The 23760-nt window shown below is 30.0% G+C and overlaps 1 protein-coding gene across 1 annotated transcript in view; it reads right to left on the bottom strand.

Moving 5' to 3' along the window:
• LOC106466548 (protein vav-like) overlaps positions 1–23760 on the bottom strand; it is an 89402-nt gene that overhangs the window by 8239 nt on the left and 57403 nt on the right. Inside the window, exons 14-22 of the mRNA XM_022394582.1 lie at positions 23329–23349; positions 21751–21840; positions 17637–17746; positions 14724–14825; positions 9037–9068; positions 6585–6761; positions 3530–3639; positions 3259–3324; positions 113–228 (exon numbers count right to left, since the gene is read on the bottom strand). Of these exons, the coding sequence (XP_022250290.1) occupies positions 113–228; positions 3259–3324; positions 3530–3639; positions 6585–6761; positions 9037–9068; positions 14724–14825; positions 17637–17746; positions 21751–21840; positions 23329–23349 (824 nt within the window). The remainder of the gene's footprint in view (positions 1–112; positions 229–3258; positions 3325–3529; positions 3640–6584; positions 6762–9036; positions 9069–14723; positions 14826–17636; positions 17747–21750; positions 21841–23328; positions 23350–23760) is intronic.

Below are 23760 nucleotides of genomic sequence, written 5' to 3' on the forward strand. Positions count from 1 at the left end.
ATATATATATATATATATATATATATATACACACATACATACAAAAACACACACATGATTTTACTTTGTAATCAAATTGTTTTAACCAAATATAATAGGTGAAATTACATACCATGCTTGTTCTTCCAAATTTAAGTTGACATAACTTTCATAAAGTGTAGCTTGATGACGAGCTTGATGAATTTTCCAATGTGGAGTGGGATCTTCATAGGATGTTCGCTTTGAATTCTTAATAGACATAAAAATGCTTAGATGCAAAAAAAAACATTATTTTTTGAATTCTTTATTATAAAAAATAACTGACTGTAAATGAAACAAAGTTGTATCTTATGGAAACTTATACGCATTTTACTTTTTTATTACCTTCATCCCAACCACTCTGAGGTGAGCCAGTATTTTCCTGAGCCAAGATTTTTTACACACAGGTGGCTGGTTCAGTGGGTAATCATATAGGACAAGCATGTTTGGTGATGGGGATTCGAACTCGCAAACCTCAGATTGCAATTCGAGCACCCTAACTATCAGGCTCACATTTGAATAAAGAATTTGATTAATAACCTATGTAACAAACAGTTAATAACCTGCTTCTGTACATACATTTTTCTGAGCATCATTAGTTGTGTACAGTTTCATGTAGGAATTTTTTAACCTTTTCACTTCGGGTATGCCAAAGTGCATGTGTCACAACCTTTTACAAAGTTATATTCAAAATTTAATTATGTTACTTTATTATTAAGGTATATAAATAAACTCTGCATCAAACGTAGCTAATAAATCAAATTTTGATATAAGTTTTAATCTTATAAGAAAATATTTAAAAAATCTTCATTTTCTCATAGTATGAAAATTGTGATATTTGCTTTCTAGTTCTTCCCTCTTCTTTATTAAAAGACTTTAAATGTTCATGAAGATACATTAAGTACTGTCAGAGTTATAGTATATATACCACCATAGTTACATGGTGGTTACAAGGTCGTGTAAAATACCCGAGCCCATTATGATAGGGTTAATGGGAATATTATTTTGAGTGAAAACTTTGTATCAGATGTAACATCATACTTGTGTAATTTGTCACAATTTCAAGATTACAAGAGAAGTATTAAAATGAGATATTTTCAAAAGCAGAAAATATGCTGGTTTCTTCCTCAGAACTTTTATATAAGTTTAAAGACTAGAATTAATGACAAGAAGCTATATTTTGGTACAAAGTAAACTTTAGGTGAATTCTGGTCTTTTACACTTAAAGAAATTTATTTGTCTGTTATTTTTTGTAAATAACTTATGAAATGTATGAATTATTCAACAGGGCTATTGAATATTTATGGCATATATACACATACACAGATAAGTATTATGTATGCATCAGAGTGAAAGATTTTCGTTAATTTCTCATTTGGAATGACAGTAAATTTAACCAGTCTAAATGAGTTACAACTAGATACATTTAGAGACCATTGCTAACTATAAATTCTGAAAACTTTTTCTTTTTGAAGTCTTGAGGGCAATATAAAGCTTTTTACTATTAAAATTTACACTTAGGTAAATATCATAAATATAGAAATCCATCTAATACCCTAATAGCTTAAGATTTATATACATTAAAATTCAACTACCTAATTCATGAATACTGCACTGACACTTTTAAAACTGTGATCTTATGCTTGACTGAATATAACTAAAGAATAATTTCTAGGTAACTTAATGGTTGTCTACATACAGTTATTTGAACATGCATTATTAATTAAAAATGATAATAACACTTGCAGAGAAATACGTAAAAACATCATGATTAAAATTAGAAGAATTAGTAAAAGGTTCAAAATACTTTAGAACTAGTTTTGAATCTTGTTTCTAAATTTAAGAAGTAATACTTTATGTTGTAGCATGCAACTACTAATGCACTCATTACAAATAGATTAGTTACAAAGTACTCAACATTTTAGAACATAGTTTAATGATTACCATAACCAATATTTAAATATCTCCATTTAAAGTACCTCATATATAATGTTTGTCTGCTGCTGCAAAGTGAATGGAATGAGCTTTCAAGTAGAAAAAACAACAAACATTTATTATTTTTTAGGGCAATATAAGGTATTACTACAGCTCATTTATTTAAATCAATAGGATTATAGTAATATTTATTAGGTCTCAAACACGATACGAGAGAAATAAATAGCTGTGTATCAGATGTAACATCATACTTATGTACTTTGTCACAATTTCAAGATTACAAGAGAATCATGATGCTACATATATGCTAGAAATAATTCTTCCACATTAACAAATAGTCCACAGATAAGTATAATACACCTGGTTTATCAGTGGCATGACAATGAACTACATTATAAGTACAGAAAATTTTTTGTCAAAAACTAATTCATCAAAACCACAGTATGTGATATATTAAAAATATATGATAAATGTGTTTTTTTATTTTCAGAAAATGTCCACAGAGCTATATAAAGGGTTATCTGTACATAATCATTCCTAATTTTGAAATGATACACTAAAGGGAAGGCACCTAGTGAACAGTACACACTATAAACTCTTTGGATATCCTTTTCTGACCAAATATTGTGATTTAAAAATCACTCATACAATGTACTCACAGCCCTAAGGAGTAGTACATTTTTTGCAGCAAAGGGCATGACCCCTCGGATAAACAGTTGAAGTATGCTCATCACTAGGCCAAGCTTGGCTCTACACAATTTTTAAACCAATTAGAAACACTGTCCCAAATTATCATTTCTAGATGTCCATGTTTTGGACACTGTGAATCATTGCATCCTTAGTTATTAAATGACAAAACAGGATGAAGTCTATTACTGTTTGGAGTGAAGAACCACAAGTTATATTTGTAAAATACTCTCTCAGTGGATCTAATCTTTCATTATTTTAGTTTTTGTAATTAATCTGCAAATGCAAATTTCTTTTTTCTTTTTAAAGTGCAATTCCTAATGTTTTACTGATGAAAGGTGATTTTATGTATCATTTTTATGGACACGAAATTTGGTCAACAGACAGACACCTACAAAAATAAAAAAACTTTAAATTTTTTCTTTCATTTTTACATTTGACATTCTAACAGTTTAAATCAAACGTAAGAAAATGATAAAAATATTGACACGTGAAATAGCAAAGACATGAAAACAAATGATATCTAACAAATACTGATATGCTCTATAATAAAGTGCTGTACTGTAGAAATATATTAACAATTCTATTTAAAATTATTCATTTCTAAAAGTGACTTACATGTTGTTGACTCATGACATAGTCTACTGGAAAAATACCTTCATCTCCAGTTCGTTGATTTTGACCCTGAGAAATAAATATTTATTGAAACACAAAACAAAGCTGAATGTTAACATATAGATACATCCTTATCCTTAACCAGTCATGCATATACCTAATGACTTAAAATATTCACTATTTGCTTATTAACATTTTTCTTTTAAATGAAACACAGCAAGTTTCTGGAAAATAAAAATAAAAATTAGCAAATACAAACCAAAGATGTTCTTACCTCCCACCAAAGATTATTGGCTTTCTTGTACACATGGATTATGTCACCACAGTCAAATGACAAGTAACCAGTAGCATCTCCTGTGAAAGCTCTCACTGCTTTGACTATTGCTGGAAAAGAGAAAAAAATATGATTTCTTAACAACTAGCACTTCAAGAGGTTTTCTTTAACTATACTTCAAGCAGAACTATACAATTTGTAGAAGCCAAATGTAACCAACATATATATATATACACAAAAGAATTACAAAACTACAAAAAAAAATAACAAATACTGATGAAATAAATGTGCTAGTTTACATCATGCACGTGACATATTCACATTTAAAAAATATATTCACTGTTTTTACAAAATAGATTCAAAATCATAGCAAAAGAATTTCATTATTGCTACTTTTTCATAAATTTGTGAAAGACAAGTCAAAAATTTACTTGCATTCTAGAATGAGCAAAGATATTAATATGATAGGACACACATTCTTGGGAGTCTTCCACATTCATGAACAAATGTAATTTCAGTTGTTTCATCATAATACGTTTAATAAAAACAAAATCATTAGGTTAATACTGTAACTTTACTATAAAACTTTCATACACATTGATAACTGTTTGAATTTTTCATAACTTTCCTGCTTGATGTAGGGTTGACATAAAATGATATTTTATACACTAATTATTTGGGATCCAAAATTGGCAAACTATAGAGGAATTAGGAAAAAATAAAAGAATCCAAAGCTTACATATTTTTTTTCACAAATAGACCTAGTGGTTTCCAATGCTTCACAAACTGATGACATTTAAGCCATAACTATTAAACTTTTATACTGTTTATATATATATTATCATTTCAGATAAATATTTGTCTCATTGTCCAGAACTACTAATGAGTTCTGATACTGAATGAAAGATCTCCTGGTAAGTAGCTTTTGGAAGACAAAGTGATTGATCTGAACTGTTATTTTACACATCTCTCATTTGTGATCTGAAATTGACAGGAACTGAAAATTTATATCATCTAAGGTGTACGTGATTTTCACCAAAAAATGTTTTCCTACATGAATTATCGTATGAAATGATAATATGATCACTAATGAACAAGTTAGTGAACAATTAACAACTCATTCACTAAAAAAACTACTTTACATCCAAATACAAATGTCTTGTTGCATTCAAAGAACAGTGGTAATACAGATAGCATAAACATACTGTCATGTCTTCAACGATCTCTATGAAGTTGAGATAGGAGTTAAGTATTCTGGCCCTTAACTCTTTAACTGACTGAACAACTTTGCCAATTTCTATAAAACAAAGTATCAATCCTACTGCAATGCTCACTACATCAAACAAACTATATGGACTGGCTAGTACAACTAATGTACATAAAGATACACAAATAAATTTTCTTTCTCTGTAGAAAAAAACATTTTTATGTATGTGCTCACTTTTCTTTTTCACCAGAGATCCAAGCAATCAATGTAGAAAGTATTTAAAATAAATCAAAAATAGCTGTTAAATATGAAACAGCAAATCACCCCAAATCAAAACCTTTACCATGGTGAACAAAAAATGTTGTAGCCTAAACCACCGATTTTTGTGTTAAAATAACTAAGGAGCACAAAGCCACTATTATTCAAAGTCTGCCTAAATAAATGTCAGCCTCATAATTATGAAAAACTATACATACAGTTACACAAGGTCAAATGTTCTTAACAGTTAAGACATGATTTTTAATATACGTATCAGCTTACGAAGATATCCAAATATAATAAAATTACTTCACAATTATTTATGCCATGCTAAAATCCACATAACTAATTTTTTAACACGATGACAAGTAAATACACATCACTTGCACTGAGCTAACACTAGTCAATAACTCACTATCTTGAAAAAAAATCTTTGTCAATATTTTAAAACACTAGATGGTATATCCCGCTGTACCTAAGCAACATTCAATGTATACTATCACTCAAGAATGTTTATAGAGCAGTTCAATGTTTCATAAATTTGTTTAGGTTTAGACATTTGTTAAAGTAGGAAATAAGTATTTCTATGGGGCAATAAATGTTTTTTTTTTATATAATAAACAATCAGTTCTCTATTGTAATATTACAAATTTAAAAACCTTTTTTAAAAGTTTAACAAGACCTGGTAATACATGCATATCACATGTACTGTAACATGAGATATAAAATGGCTGATGAATATCAAATGTTTCATAATTGTAGACGATTGAAAGCAGGTCAAGGTAAGTTTTACTACAACTTATTGGAGCTAAAGAAGAAAAATAATTATAGATTCAAGAGAGCTGATGATCACTCAACTAAAGTTCACTTGAAAATGGCAGAACTCTGTGATACTGCTTCTCGTCAAACAGTAAACTTGTTCCAAGCTTTAAAAAAATGAAAACAATTGCTTACACAATCATCTAACACTAAAAACTGATAGTTTTATACAAGTCTTAAATGAAATAATTGGAGACTGGGGGCAGTAAACACACCCACTTGACATACTACAAAATGGGGAATTGGATGATAAACTGAGCTCTAACTGTCAGAAGTTGCCTACATTATATATTTTTTCCAATATATAAATCATTACGTAGAATAGAGAAAGCTTTATATTAGTCATAACTGTATTCATACAATACAATCAGAGATTGATCTTCACTTGTTAAACTGTACAGCAAAAAAAAATTAACAAATGTTAATACAAGACAGGAATGTATTATTACTGCCTTGTACCATTTGCACTTTTTATATAATCATTAATCTTAACTCTATACCTGACAGACATATCATCCTAAACTAACTTGTACTCCAATATCAAAACCCTTTGTATTAATATTTAATAAAAAGACTATTAGTATTATTTCTTGAAGCATTCATGACAAACCCTATCTTAAGGTAAACAAATACCTTGTTGATATTTTATCAAGTAATAAATCAATATTTTTGTGAGGGGATATTTAATATATTGAAAAATTAATTCAATTGTATAAACTAAAATGTACAAAAAATATTGAAAGGTAACATTTACTCTGTTTCTATGGTTACCTATAATTGTCTTATGAATTCTTGAGAAGTCTTCAAAAGAATTCTCAGATTCTTCTAGAGATGGAAAAGAAGACTGTGAGCCAGCACGATTAGTTAATATTGGACGTGGTGGCAAAATTGGTGCACCACAGGAACGAACAGTAGCTATACAGTCTTTGTGTACACCCACACCACATGCTGGAAACAAAACCATTTGATTAAACAAGAGAACAATGATACATATACAAACTTATATTGTCTTTATTAGATCTGAAGGCTTTTGGATTTGTTCTTATGTTGAACTTGCATATGAATTCCTAAAAGGTATAGAGGTTCTATTGTATTGTGCTTTCTTTTATATTAAATTTAAGATAACTTATGCATAAATAGGGGCTAATCTGGTACTTACAACTATATAAAAAAAAAAATTAACCATGAATTAATCTGTCTTGGAAGCTTGCATATTCTATATATATCCACTTCTACCTCACTGTACAAAGTGACTGGTTTTTAGTCAGAGAATAATTGGTTATCCATGCAAAATTGGAAAGCAATCAGGAAAGAGGTAACAGAGAACTAACCAAACCTTATGAAGATATATGAAGCACTAGATAAACCATAATCAAACAAACATAGGACCAGTAAACTGTGGGTCATGTACAAAACAAATATACAGATCTGTGGGAACATGAATCTCCTTATAACTGACTGCTACTGTATCTATATCTGTGGCTATTACATGATGGTTCTTACAAATCTAACAACAAATCTCTGACACATTTTGGTAGGGTTCAAAATGAATTAATTCAAATTTGTATTAAAGATCAATGTAAAACAACTTCCCTTATTTTTTGTAATATCAAACAACTGGAAAAAAAATCCTAAATGTATTTTATGAATTTTAAAGCTGCAAAGGAAGTTTCACTTAGTTCAAAACAGAATGACAGACATAGTCAATTAGATCTTCTGGGTTCAGTGCCAAACCCAGGGTCTCTCACATGCCTACAGACTGATCTACCAAATGTGCAAATTGCCTAATCTATCAACTTATTTGTATAGTGCTCGCTTGGCTTGTGAGAAATCCTGACTTTGATCTCACTCAAAAAGGATGTCAAAATAGGACTACCACAGAAATATTGTCCCCCAATGCAAAGTTTCTGCTCTACATGATGTAACATTTAGGACAGTTTATTGGTAAAGAGCTTGTTTGGAATATTAGAGATCCTGCATTTGATCTCAAGAAAAGAAAGGTTGAATTACCACAGGAAAAACTGGAATTGTTTGTCTAACAACCCTGAGATAAGGTCAGAGAGCAGATCTCATATGTGAAAGAGGAAGAATGTATGTAATAGTTTGAATTGTTAAAATGAGCCTTACTAACAGTGACTAGTGGGTTAACATTTAGTTCAGTTGACAGAGTAGTCACTTGATATGCGAGATATCCTATATTTGGTTTCAAGTAAAGGACATTAAATGTGAGATTAACACAGAAGGATGGGAGTACATATATGTGAATGGCAGTGGTAGGGTTGGGTGAATTCCAGTAAATGAGAAGCTGAAATGTTAAAATCTGAAAACCTCACAGATTACTCACATTCATGAATCAAGTTCATCACCATTTGGTCCAGACCTTTATGCAGAAAAGGGAAAAACTATATCCTAGATCCAGAACTGTGGTGAAAGATGGGTAATTAAAAAAAAAAAAGAAAACAGAATATATCTTAAAACAATGTAAGAATCGTAGGAAAATGAGAAATACACAATACTTCAATCAATTCCAGGAAAAATATTCTTCATGAAGGTTAAGAAACAGCTAATATGCCAAAATCAATAATCATGGTAGAGAAAGAGAGAGCCTGCACTTCAGCTTCATGCAACAAACATAATTTTGCACTGTAAGACAACTGAAATGAAACTGTCACTGCTTGAATAGAAATCAAAAATGTAATTTGATCAAATATAAAAATCTCTGAGGACAATGTCATATCCTGACTAGGCACTGTGAGTCTAAGAAGTTGTTTAAACATGACAAAGAATCCCACGAAGTGAAAAGCACCTAATTTTTACACAAGGTAGAAATCTTTTCAAAGCACCCAGAAACAAGTTCCAGAAATCAATTTTAAAAAACTTTCTGTGACCAAAAACATACAGTATAAAATATAAGTAGCTAATGTAAAATTTTTGCAAATAAAATCATTATCAAAATGAAAATTACACCAACAACAAGAAAAGAAAAAGGTTAAATTTTGTAAATTGTTGTCCAATGCTTTAAGGCAAGTTATTTGGTCAAAATGATATAAATTATTTGCACTTTTTACATTACTTAAAACAAACTTTGCTTAATAGCCATTTGAAATCTAACATTATGGATGCAGGAAATGGTGTACCCTATCATATTTCGTTTTTCTATTTCTCTCTGAAATCAATTATATTAATTTTCAAAATATTTAATGTATAGAAATAATTTACTTACTTGCACATTTGTAACCTTGAAAAAACATACCCCTGGAAAAAAAGTAAAAACAATGTTTTAGAAGCAACAATAAAAAATGAGTATAGTTTATGAGTAAGTAACACAAATTCTGGTAATTCATGTGAATGTTTCTAAGTAAAATATCCATATAAGAAGGATTAACAAACAGCTTTAACATCAATTTAATTAGAAAGGAAACATTAAAAACTTCAACAAAATGTAGCTAGATAAAAAAAAGCTGTTAAAATTACACTGGTGATTTTTATTTTAAAATGTTATTGTACAAGTTTATAGATATGAAATCTGTTATCATGAATAATTTCATGGCTATAGATTTGCAAAGATTCACAAACCATTTAAAAAGCTGGTAGTTACAAAACTGCCTGACCAGTCAAAAAAATAGTATTAATAATTAATAACTGTCATAACAGAAAGGTCTTCAATAAGTATACTGCTTAGTAGTATGATACCAAGAACCACCTCTACAGCTATGTAAACTGGGTTCATACTGTATAAAAAAAATCAAAATCAAAGAATAAGTTTTGATATAACTAACTATAATAATTATCATGCACAATTTCCACTATGACATTCTGTAATATGTATTTAAAATTGAAGTTGTCTTTGCAATCACATGAATAAACAAGTTTTAATTAAGACTTTTAAAAATCAAATGCATATAATGTTTTTAGGTATCCCTAATTTTGAACTAATGACCAAAAAATGACAACTATGTGACTCACTGTCACTCTTATAATACACCCACAGCTGAAATTAAGGTTTATATTTAATTGCAATTATGGGCACTTTGTTTTCTCTTAAAGTTAGATTATCAAAAGGTTTAATTAAAGTCACACACTCAAATATTATAAAGAGCAATGTATCTATATTGAAAAGCACAAACCCAAAACATGTTCATCGACACTAAGTGTACGACACTAATAAATCATGTGTCACCAGGTAATACTTATCAATCCATATTCATGGCATGAACAAAACTAATATAAAATAATGAACAGAAAAGATGATAGAGAAATGACTTCATGAAGGCCCATACTATTATTAACTATTAACTGTGTTACAACAGTGGAAGTCACGTGACGCTGGTAACACGTGATGAGTTTCTAGAAGGATCACGAAGGCCCAAGTGCATTCGATACACCCTCTTTTTTATTATATAAGCCTGGCGAGTAAAACAAGCATGATAGGCAGATAAATAGAAGAGAGGCAGATAGATTGTAGATAGAGATAGTTGAGTCAAGCGAACAGTAGGCACCGTAAGTAAAGTGTGTGTGTGAATCGCTGTGAGTTATAATGTGTGTTAATAGGGGTGGTTAAGTTTAAAGTGACTGTGGAAATTCTGTGTATTGCAGGGTTGTATCCAGAAAGAATAAGCTGGTTTTGGTTGGGAGGGGACTTGTATTGCTTGGGTTCCTCGGAAAGAATTTATACCAGAAATTAACAAACAAACAGAGACGTAACACTTTGATAGTGTCACAGCAATTATACTACCTATGGTAATTAATTGCCTGGTATTGTTTTCAAAGATTGGGAGAAATATAATTGTATCGGTTCATGAAATACTAATAAATATACACTTCCATCTGGCTTTATAATTGTTAAAGCCAGAAGTAAATGTTTACATTTTATCACAATCTTATTCTTATTTGAAAAAAATTTAAGACTAAGTCACATGTGTATATCAAAGTGGAAACAATCTACAGTGATGACAAAGTTAAGTTATGTTTATTAAATTTTGCTTCTGATTAAGTAAAACAAATATATTTAAGTCTTCCCAGTACTTCTATAAATAATAACATAAAAAAATCTGGCTTTGTTTCACACTCCATTTCAATCTTCAAAAACATACACACTGTTCAGGCATATCCAAATCACGGTTATATAACATTTACAACTATACTGAATACAAATACCTATTTCTTAACCACCTGATTGTCGATACACAGAAATAAGGTAAATAACACAGAGTTATCTTTACACTAATGTTTAAACAGGACTTCTGTATTTAGATTCAAGCTAAGGTGCTTCATTGCATGTACTGTACACATCTATATTTATACTTCAGCTCTAGTAACATGTGAAAAATGAAAATGAACAGTTACACCTAAAAACCCTGTCTAAGGCTAAGCTGTGAAATGCAAATTTTGACTGATTTGAATATGGCAACAATATTACTCTCCTGAAAAAAAAATAATGCTGAAAGTGTGGTGCTATTGGAGTATGTACAATTTTCAGACACACATATATTTTACAAAGCATTTAACACTGCAATACTCTTTGTATGATCAAATATTTCTCTAATTTCATGCAATCCTCCTGATTTAATACACACACATATATATATTTATAAAAGCAATTGGAGTGTGCCCTGCATGTCATTTATTTCACTGCATTCATGGAATTGGCAGGATAGTGTGTATGTGTGTCACTCACCACGCAGGTCTACAGATGCAAATACCCTTGTACACTTTAACTTTTATTAAACCTGCATGTTATTTGTCTAAATATACAAGTCAACAATTATGTTTCATGAAAATCTTGTAAAGGTAAACATGTAACTTCATGTACAACTCACTCCTATGTCCACTGAGAAAAGAACAAGTTGGGCATGTGAAATGATTTACAATTTTTCTATGGGATTAAGAAACAAATTTAGTGGCAAATCATCACTTAAATTGTTTTTACATATATAACACAATGTTTAGCTGGTAATAATCTATGCCTCCATCTTCTTAGAAAATGCACACACACAAACTATTTTATACATATTCAAATCACAGTAATATAGATTTGAGACACTTATACTGAAAACAAATCTACTATAACAATACTTAGTGTCTGTCTGTCCTGAAAATATACATGCACCTTACTATCTAAATGTGCATGTGTACGCACTTCATTTTAACAGATGTAAACAAAATGCAGATGTAAATACACTTTAGTAGACATTTTGTACAACATGTTAAAAGCTTACCAAAGTTTTTAAAAAGGTCTAATGTTAAGTCATAGAATAACATTATAAGTTTATTTACTGATTGTATTAAGTACAGTAAAGTTTAGCCCTAACTAAACCAAGGCAAAAAACATACACAAGTTACAGTGTTAACTTATCTATTTATCAAATATAGGATGTGCTTAACAAAGGCTTGACTAATGTTAAGCTTAAGACAAGTGGACATATAGGTTTCAATGTCAGCAATTAAAGTCTTTTGTATTATTTTAGAAATCCTGTATTTAAAGAAGTACTGTTCCAATAAAGATAATAATTTGACCACAGATGTTTTACAGGTCTCTGCTAGTACATATATGTATATATTTCTTAATTTCTTGATTTTAGTATACAGTATTAAGGAAAACCATCTTTTTTGGGAGACACAAAAATATTGAATGTTTCTTGTAGTCATAAATATATATATCCAAACACCATTTTCATAAAAATAACCTCTTCAACAAATAACATTTGACTCTGTTAATCCTTGAAAAATTTGCCTTGTGAACAAGATTACATTCTACTTTTTAACGGAAAGTTTGCTTTGGTAGGCTTAAGTCAAGGAGTGTTGTTTGATTGTCTTTGTAGCTTTAAGGAAGATTCAAATAGTACGCTGTTTGTGATCTGATTGAGAGTGAAACGTGCCTATAAGTTTTTTTTTTAGTTATTCTTTTGATCAGAATATTTCAATGCTCTGTTACGTGTAATAAAAACTTTTGATAGTACAGTTCTAATTTTCTGCTCACTAGACAATGTTTCTTTGTCACCTTCCTAATTATTCAGTTCTCGTTAGTTTGTTTATTACTTTACTTTCAAATATATTAAACAGCATTTGTGCATATGCGTATTAAAAATAAAAAATAATACAATGTTCAATATCTGCACAATAAGCAAAGATTTCTTGAAAACAAAGAACAGCCCTAAGAAAACAATTTAAATGTTTTGGTGGCATTATATACTACCATCATGTGGAGCAATGGTTAAAGTGAGAACCAGCTTATATAACTACATCACCTCCGATTACATTATTTTGCAATACATCTTCAGCCCTATCTCAACTTTTGAAACAATCAAAGAGCTTATTAAACAAATTTGCAGTATTTCATTTCTTCCACACCTGGACCATCACCTTTATTCAAACTTATAATTTTTTTCTCAAATTTTACTGATGCTCGTATAATTAGTTCTTATTTAAACACAAACTAGTTCATCAGTTTAACATTATTCCAATCTATAATACAAGATGTGCTTGACATAAGTTCTGCTAAAGTCAATTCATTCAATTTATATTTTTCTACCCCGTTATGCATTCCATTGTTCTAAATTTAACATTTCTATGTATTTGGCCAGTATACACTCAACCAAAAACACAAAGAATTTTGCATGATTCACATTTATCAACATGTTTGACTTTATCTTTTACACCTGTGTCATAATTATTTAACTTACAAAGTAAAAAGAAAGTTAAACTACAACATGTGTATTTTTTTTATTAACTTTTGTTACGATACCTCGAACATATGGTAAGCAAACTCTCATGCTACCAATTTCATTTTTTTTCCTTTTAACTTTGTACATAATGAGCATTTTAGTTCATTGCTACATTTTTATAAAAACTATCAATAATCTCAGGATAATAGCTCTGTATGTAGGTACATGTTTAAAAAAAAAATTAACTCCATTTTTAAGTCACAACTATAAGTATAGATTTTTAGTGCTCTAAATACAAATATCGAAAAGACAGATAATTTTTATGGCCATGAGTTGTGTGGTGGAACGACCACCAAAAATGTTTTCCTAGAAACCAAAATTGAGAGAAAACCATTATCCCATTTAACTGTCACATCTAGAAGATTCAACTGACCCTCTTTTTTACCACCAGGGAAAATTGTATAGTAGAACTAACCAAATTCAGATGATCTTCAAGTTGCATTAATGTGTTTTTGTCACTATGCCACACCAAAAATGTGTTATCTACATACTTTAACCACACCAAAGGTTTAACCCCAAAAGTATTTAATGCAAAGATCAACAAAAGCCAGAATTCAGAAGCACAATAGACATAAAAGACATTATGATACTGGTCAATCTACAAAAGCCTATCATGTCACGGATTGTGAAAATGGAACAATACTAAAATAATACAATACCAAAACACCCACAATTAAAAGAATCTTTCTATATCCACCTAACTGATATATACACTATTCAAATAATTAGTTGATTCAAGTCACACTAGAGTGAGAACCCATACAAGTGGATCATGCCTGCCTTTTTTTTTTTAACAAGTAGACCCAGGATCAAATTCCAGCTCCTACCACTACATACAGCCTTTCTCTAGCTTCTTCTAAAGATGAGAGCAGATTAACAGCAGAAACATAGGATATAAACTAATTGGTAATTAGTATAAAAAACTAGTAATTAATTTGTAATTGTAATTGTAATTAATAATGGTGGTTTAAATAGTACAGGCTTTGCATCTATTTGGTAGATACATGTTAAAATGGTATAAACCATTACACCAGGCTAAAATGAAAATAATTTCTACTGTGGAGCATCAAAATCTGAATGGTAAATCAAACCTGTGACCTTTGTTTTATGAAATCCTGTCTGTTGCAGTAATATCTCAAATTATATCTAAAGTAAGAGAAAACATCTATCACAAAAACATACCTACCTAAGTAGTTTGCCACAGTCCATGCAATTTGATGGTTTATCAAATGTGAACATGTTGAATTTGTGATCTGTGAGTCTAGTAGAAGCTGGACAGACACTGTCACTGAATGAAAATAAAAACAAAACCATTAAAACAATTTATATATGATTTTTTCTTAAATATATCCTTCCTATTTGGAAGAAGATATGACAGCAAGATCAGGTAATAAAGTTATAGCTAATATTTTTATCAAGACACCTTTCTAAATGTCCATATCATCTTGCAGAAAAAAGTTCTCAGCCATATTTTACTAAGAATATAAATAAATGCAACATACAGAGAGACTGTTGAATATGGTGGTCTCCATTGCTTTATAATTAAGGGAGTTGTATATGATATCATTATTAACCTATGCCAGTGAACATATACATTTGTAGTAATTAAGGGTATCGGAAATTAAACCATCACTCGCCCTACCTTACGTGCATTTCTTTTGGTCTGAAATATTTGTCAAACTATACCAAAAATAAGTAATTGGAAACTGAATCATTAAAATACACCATATGATTCATAAGTATCCAAATGAGACAGTTTCAGGTTTGTTTACCGATAAACAAAATGCATAAAAAGCCATTATAATCATACTAATAAGAAAAACACTTTTAGCATTTTTTGCTTTTCTGATATAATGCCAGTTATTCCCCTTTTTTTCTACAGTGTTAGTTGTTTATTCAAATACAGTCTCCTCGCTAACAGTTAAACTGGCACAAAAAAATGAAAGATAAAAAGACTATGTCAGAAGGTTAATGTTTTGACATGCTGACAAGGCTTTTTTTGATATTGCAATGTGCAAGGAAGAACAAGGTCTGAATCATACAAACTTATGAAATGATGTAAGAATTAAAACTAATAAAAATGTCTTGTAACTTATGTTCTTTTTTTTCTTGGCTGCTTGATGTGAAAATGTTGATTAAGTTTATATGTTGTTGAGATATTCTTGAAGTATAAAATGAGACTTGGAGCACTGCTTTTCATAAACACACAAGTTTGTTTCTTTTGAATTTCGCACAAAGCTACTCAAGGGCTATCTATGCTAGCCGTCCATAATTTAGCAATGTAAGACTAGAGGGAAGGCAGCTAGTCATCACCACCCACCGCCAACTCTTGGGCTACTTATTCACCAACAAATAGTGGGATTGACCATCCCATTATAATGCCACCACGGCTGAAAGGGCAAGCATGTTTGGTGGGACGGGGATTCGAACCTGCAACCCTCAGATTGCGAGTCGAGCGCCCTAACCACCTGGTCATGCTGGGTAAACACCCATAAGATAAATCATACTGTTTTTCAATGTTACTGACAATTTTGGATGAACATTAGAATATTTCTCCACAACTCACTACAATGGGATCCAGTGTAACCACTGTGGTAGTTTGACTGTCAGAAAACGTCTTACTATCAAGCACTAATGGGTTAACTAACTAGATAAGCTAGAAGAGTATTGACTCACCCACTGTGCAAGATGTCCCAAGTTTGAATCTCACTTGTAGGAGTAGAAACAATTGGATTACTAGAGAAAAAACTGGTGCTGAACCAGTGATCATCTCTGAACTAAAGCCCAAAACTTCATTAGCGAATCACTGGTTATGGAAATTATGATTCATAACTAATTCTTAATTTGTGATACTACTTAATAAAAAAAATTATAGTTTTATCTCCAGTTTATCAAATGTTTTAAACAATAAAGAAAAAAGCACAACCAAGTTTAAAGCAAGAAGGTAGAGCTTGTTTTAACCTGCTGTGGACCTGATGAGAAAAAGTAGATATATATATTTTCTGTCCTATTTCATAGTGTCTTAAAAAGTACATAATGATAAATATGTTTACATCTGTATGAGCAACCAATATTAAAATAATAGGCCACTTGTTTTTTGCTATTACCTAATGGCCAAAATAATACTTTTGGTGTATTTTGTCTTCTAAAATTAAGTAAGTATTTTGTTTCCACAACTCAAACCAATTTCACTGACATCAACTAGATTGTCAAGCATGTTTTAAAGCAGTTTTTTTATTTCTTATATTTAGCTTTTAATATATTATTAGTTAAAACATATATAGTCTCAAGTTAGAGATTGAACCTATAAACTCCAGTTATTGATATTTCTTGATGCTTTTTAATTTATGATACTTGGGCATATCTAAAGTATGCAGTAGTACATGTTTTTTATATAATGTTAAAACGTTTTTAAGTTAATTAGAACTCTATAGTCAATGTTATTTTTGGCATTTGTTTCGAGCCTAGCCTGACTGACATTCTCACATAACATATTAGAAGATTGACCACACAGTAATATTGTCAGATAAGAGACAAACACACACACACACACACAATCATACAAATACAGATGCTCTGTATTTGGTCTCATTACACATACACACACACACAATTATACAAATACAGACGCTCTGTATTTGGTCTCATTACACATACACACATATATATAAGACTTATAAGCATTTCGTGTAGGTAATGGAATAATTCTGTGTCACCATATACAAGTTGCTTTTGCAAGTATGCTAACATAAATGAATACTCAATCCACACAGTATATAATTAAGGTTTATCTCAATATATGCATTGTTCCAACTATGCAAGTCTTCATAATATCTTCAGTCTATGAAAGGTGTCTTAAATATGAAGAAAGAGATTAATCAACATAATGTAACTTTTCCATTTTTCATCATTTAATATATAATTCTAACATGTATCTAAGTATCCTTTATTTCATCTCTTCTAACAGTAAAGGTAACAATGCAAAAACAAACAAACTATATTTCAAACATGTATGCCTAACATTTAAAATACTAACTTAAAAACTAGATTTTAATAGAAAATATTCACACAACTATTAACAGAAATCACAGTAACTTACAGAGCCTTTTCAATCGCATTTATCCACTTCCTCTTCATCTCCTCTGTCTTTGAGTACATAGTATATGCAGTTTTATTTTGTCGATGTACTAGATACCAATAGTTACTCCACTAAAGTTGTAAAAAAATTTAGAATGCTTTAAATGAGAATGAAGCACACACAAAATCAAATAATGGGACCATAAAATGACCCCATGTAATCTCATCTTCTGAGAAAAATGGTGTTTTGTTGTTGATTTTTAAGAATAAGAACATTCATTTCTTTTTCCATAAAATTTGTAGTACATAAACTTTCAATTTGAAATTACAGGTGGCCAAAGTAAAACTTTCCAGTCTATAAAAAAAAGATTCAACAAATTGTCCTATCAACAGCAAAAAAAGTAAAAAACAAATATGAGTAATACTTTCCTAAATATCATGATATTTCTAATGAACCTTATTTCCCTCTATCTCTTAAAAGCAATATTTTGAAGAAAACATACTTCCTGCTACATTTTTACATTTTCCAATGAAAAAGCATAAAAATTGACATAGGGCATTAGGCAATGCACAGCTCAAATGATGTTAACAGCTGCACACTGTATTATAGAAAACATAATGTAAAGTAAAATACAAGTTTTTCAAAAATAACATCAATAAATTTTAACTACTGAATCTAATACATTTCAGTAAAATCACACATAAGCCTAACTCTATGCTCAGAAAGACAACAGCTTTAAACCTATACTTACCAATAATAAGTACTTTCCATACTTTAAATAGAACACAAATAATCACTTATTATTTCACAACTTTACTCTTTTATTCACTTTTGTGATTTATTGATTAATTTTACAATATCTTTAAACTACTCCCAAATGTATAACAAATTCACACAGTACTTACACACAAAAAAAATCAGAAACAAGATCACTATGTGACGCTTTAAATTAATCAGTCCTTCTGACAACACACAGTTACATTGCTGGTTAAGATACGACATAACACGTTTTTTTGTTCCTTGTATTTTTAGCTTTGCATAGCTTATGGTTTAACAGAAGAACTGAAGAAATGTGGTGCAAACCAAAATTACTGAAAGGTAAGGCCTGCTTGAAATAGAAATTGTCAGAAAACTCTTTCTGTTTAAATTACATTAAAATCCAAAGTTATTTCAAAAGAAATTCAAAATGAGTCTATTATATGCTGTATATGCAATTATAAATATAAATAACAAATGAAATGTAGATATACACATTTTCTGTGGAGTAGAGACTGGAGACATGTGCCAGAAATTATAATTTTGAAACACCAGAGATTCTTACTCCTGAGTATGTAATGAAAACACCAGATGTTTGATTATTCAAGGGTAACAACAGTTCAAAATATTTTACATTCAGCAAATGAAGATGCTATTACAGCCTACCTACAGCCATTACATATGACTTTAATGAAGGATCCAAAAGATCTTTACAAGGTGATGGAAAAGAATTTTCATAAAGTACCATATTTCTTACTCTTTTCAAATGTTGCTGATATCTAATCTAATGATTGCTTGTAATGATTTACATACTACTTACATAAACACACATTTACTGCAACTGAAAATTTCTAATTTTTTCATAACATTCAAAGTTCATGAAACTGCATTAATTTGTTATAAAAGAAAGCCAACAGTTGCTCGCAAGCATACCTTGTAAAAACTTTCTTCTATTCTTCTTTATTTCACCTAATCTAACCTAAAAATGTTTCTAATTTTTACATTTTAGTTACTTTTCTAATAATATTAACTAAAGAATACACAAGGAAAACAAGAAATATAGTGCTTTTCTGGTTCTTCTTTTCTTTTGCTATCAACTGTTGATGAAACTTAACCCTATTTTTTATATTATTGGTATTACTGCACTAAATAACTGTTTGTTTAATTAAATAATGCAAGGTTTTTTATGTATGTTAAAATTAAAAATACTTGTATCCATCTTACAGTTTTCAAATTTCTTTTGCATAACCTCTAAGACTTTCCTAAATGACTATCAACATTGCTTAGGGTAACACCTTCAGACTGCATAGTTATCAGCTGAGTGAAACCTTTGCTTTCTGTTGATTACAAATAATACAGCAGTATATGTCAGAGAACTTATGACAATTTTTGAAAGCAGAATGTTCTGTAGGAGGCACGGCATTTGGTCTTCACTTTATTACTCCATAAAACAGAAAGTTTACTCACTACAAGTTGACAGTTTAGATCGGGGGTATGTATAATATAAATGAAAAATTACCATAAAGTTACAAGGGTATCAGAAAATGTAGAAATAGGTAACTTGGACTGAAGAAGTGTCATGTGGTATACACAGTGAAGCTTGAGCATTTATTTATATACATCTTTTTTAAAATTAATAAATTAAACTTATATATTATTAAAACTTAAACTATAAACTATGTTTTGATGCCAAGTTTAATGATATACACTGACAACAAAGTAGTTTAAGTTTTGAATGTATTTCTAAAATTTCATAAAGTGCATACTTTGACCTACCCATAATAAAAAAGGTCAAAGTTCTCAATGATAAGTTGGTGAAACAGCCTTTGAAAGTATACTAAGTGATGAGCCCACAGTTCCCAGAGTATTTAAACTTGACAGTATTTTAAAGTCCAGCATAAAAATAATTTGCTTCAGCATTACACAAAATACAATGCAAAAATTAGTTTGCCAAGCAAGATTTGAGTTGTAGTTGACATGAACGTTTTATTTAAATCTTCCACAGCATTGTTTGGTTCATTATTAGGACTACTGCTTCCCACTTCAGACTCTACCTCTAATTTCAAACCAACAATATATTGTATCTAATTCTGATTCTATTCTCACATCATACCAAGAGTTTGCCCTCTTTTTTCTCTTAAAATATCACTGTTTGTAAGTTCTTTGACCATATGAAAACTGTTAGAAGTGTTCCAGGCTTAATATTTTTTCTTAAAATAAAAATGAAAATACATGTAACTATACATATATTTGTGTATATGTAACGTACAGGCAAATATAAATGTGTTAATTCACATACTAATAAAACTATATGCAAATGTATTTGTAAAAATTGTTCAAAAGCTTTACTGAAACTATACAAGGGCAGTAAAATATACTGAAATAAATACGTTTTCATGAAGCAGATCAAACACATTTTATTAAGATGCTTCATAAATGTGTATAGTTTTCTCAATGTAATCTGCTCATATGCTCAATGCTCAATTGAACCTTCATCTTCAATTTGGCCACACTTTTGGATATAAGCCTTTTTTTCAATAACTTCTTGTCTTTAAGAAATAAGGGTACAGAGCAAAATGAAGGCAAATCAATATCTTTTAAAATGAACACCGTATGGTGTGACGGGGATTCGAACCCACGACCTGCAGATTGCGAGTCGAGCGCCCTGACTACCTGGCCATGCCGGGCCCTATTAAAATGAACAAAAGCAGCTGAATTCTAATCAAACATTTCTAATTTGATGCACAAATTTGGAACAGTGAATACATGTTTCTTTGGTATTCAGCACAAAGTGACACAATAAATGATCTCTGTTGTGCTTACCACAAATACCGAAACCCAATTTCTGATATTCTAAGCCTGCAATGAATACTTCCACTAGACTAAGATTGGTTTTGTTAGTACCATCCCTCAGTGAAAATGCTTCTGGGAATAATCCTCATTTCCAAATATATTTTTTCATATACTTGAAGTGATACCTTTATTAAAAGTTATGTGAACCTAGATATGGTTACATTACACATGTACATTACATTAGAAACTTTTCCCTGTGTTACATTATGCTAATGACTAAGAGAGATTCAATTTTTTGTTTGCTCTAGGTTGTTTGAAATAACATCCAATACTTACTTTTTTCTCTCTCTTAAATTAATGATTAACAGTTTTGTCCATGTTTTAGATTTTCATATTTAACTATCTGCAATCGTGAACGACTTAGAACAAGTACTCCATACATTTGTTCAATTTATTTAATCATTTCTCACAAGTTTCTGTTGTCTCTCAATTTTCATCTTACATTAGACAGTAACATGAACTCTACTTCCACTTTCAAACATAACTTATGTGTTATATATATTCCTAAAAAAAACTAACACATTACCTTGTCTTTATTTCCACTTCTTGTGATGCTTACATCTTCAACTTTGTAATCACTAAGGATTAGAGCTTCCTTGTAACTATACTGTTCACCCTACAATAATGGAATATTAAAAAACTGCTTTTCAGTAAATCTTATAAAGAATACATATTAATTATTTGCTATAAATTGGGCTATAGTATTAACTTTTTAACATGCAAACAGTACATTATGTCAAAAAATAGAATGTAAAATTAAAAAGCAAACATAACAGATGTCATAAGAAAGTGTAAAAAAATTAATCATTACAATAGAGTAACAGTCAAATTAAAAAAATCCTTGAATACTAATACACAATAATTTTGACAATCTGGCAACATCATCATCATTATAAACAATTAAACACAATCTCGTAACAAAACCTACACTAATATAAACATGTATAACTGAACATGAAAAAGTGATTTTATAATCTGGTGATAATAAAAATCCAGTAGGAATCTTATAACGTGTCCATAACATCACCATAACAGAGTACTGCTAACAATAACAACTCACCAGCAGCATGAAGATGAACAATTCAATATAGAGATTACTTGAAATTTTACTACAGTATTTACACACATACAAATTCTACCATCCTAATGCAAACACAAACATCGGAGTATAAACAATACTGATGACAAAAGATACACAATACCATCAAGCTGATTAACTCAGCATGAGAATTTCTGTTAACAATCTGATGGAAATATGTCATTTATATCCACTTGAATTAATGAACATAAAAAAATACTTCTCAGAACATAAGGGAAATACATACTGGACAATATATACATGAACAACTGAATATAAAAATTACTGCTATTAGGTTACTGACAGCACATACACAACAACATCAAATCATGTTAATGTACAGGATACTGTTACCAATCTAGTGATAATACACATATGTGACTAAGATTAATGTAAACAACTGAATACATAGAATAACGATAACAGTTGGCAACACAAACTGAAAATTCAGAAAAGATGTTAACAACCAACTACCAAAACCCTTACAGAAACACTTGCCTTTTAAATTACTGGTGGTGTAAATGTGGACCTCATTGACTTTTTAGACACTTTTTTTAACTATGTATGCACCAAATTACTTGAGAGTTCATAGCTTTGTTCATTACAGGGTTTCTATTAAATAACACACTAATCACACACATATTTTAAACAAATGTGCCATCATTACTATAATTAATAGCATTAATTATTAATGGGGTTTCCCATACATTTTACAAGGAAATTGGGTTATTACGTCTACTTTTTTTAGTCAGTTCTTTATAATGAGTGGTGTAACAAGTAAAATATAAAATTACTCAGTATGATGTAATATTCACAGATAGTGAATGTTATATAAAAAACAAGGTGGTAATTTGAAAGTTATAACTGCAATGGTGGTGTTTATATAACCTTTCATAATTCAAATGTAACATGCACACATAGTTAAATACACCTCCAAGGTGTTAGAGCAACCAAACACAAAAAGAAACTGATAAGCCATGCAAAAGTACACACAGATACATGTGTGCAACTGAATAATAAAGTTACCCCAAACAGTTTGTCCACCATCTGCTCCATGTGGCAAGAATAAAAAGAGAAAAAAGTAAATTTAATCATGAATTACAGTTTTAGGTTTGAATAAAGAATATCCTATTTTACAGGCTTAATCATGAAAAATCTCTGGTAACTAAAAATAAATTTTAGACATCCACCATGGTATGAAGTAGCCTGAAGTTTAAAGAAAATTGACTAAATGAAAAATATCTCTGAATACATCATAAAAAAAAGAATGTTGACACACATAATTCTTTATTTCTCAGCAGAGAACTTAACGGTGTTCTTTAAATAAACATTCCATGAAGTTCAACAACTTTTTCTTAGTAGACAACAAGTAGGTTCCAAGACTATATATACATATATATATGTGTGTGTGTGTGTGTGTGTGTGTGTGTGTGTGTGTGTATATATATATATATATAT

The sequence above is a fragment of the Limulus polyphemus genome, unplaced genomic scaffold, assembly GCF_000517525.1.
Source record: "Limulus polyphemus unplaced genomic scaffold, Limulus_polyphemus-2.1.2 Scaffold2298, whole genome shotgun sequence".
NCBI classification, from domain to species: domain Eukaryota; kingdom Metazoa; phylum Arthropoda; class Merostomata; order Xiphosura; family Limulidae; genus Limulus; species Limulus polyphemus.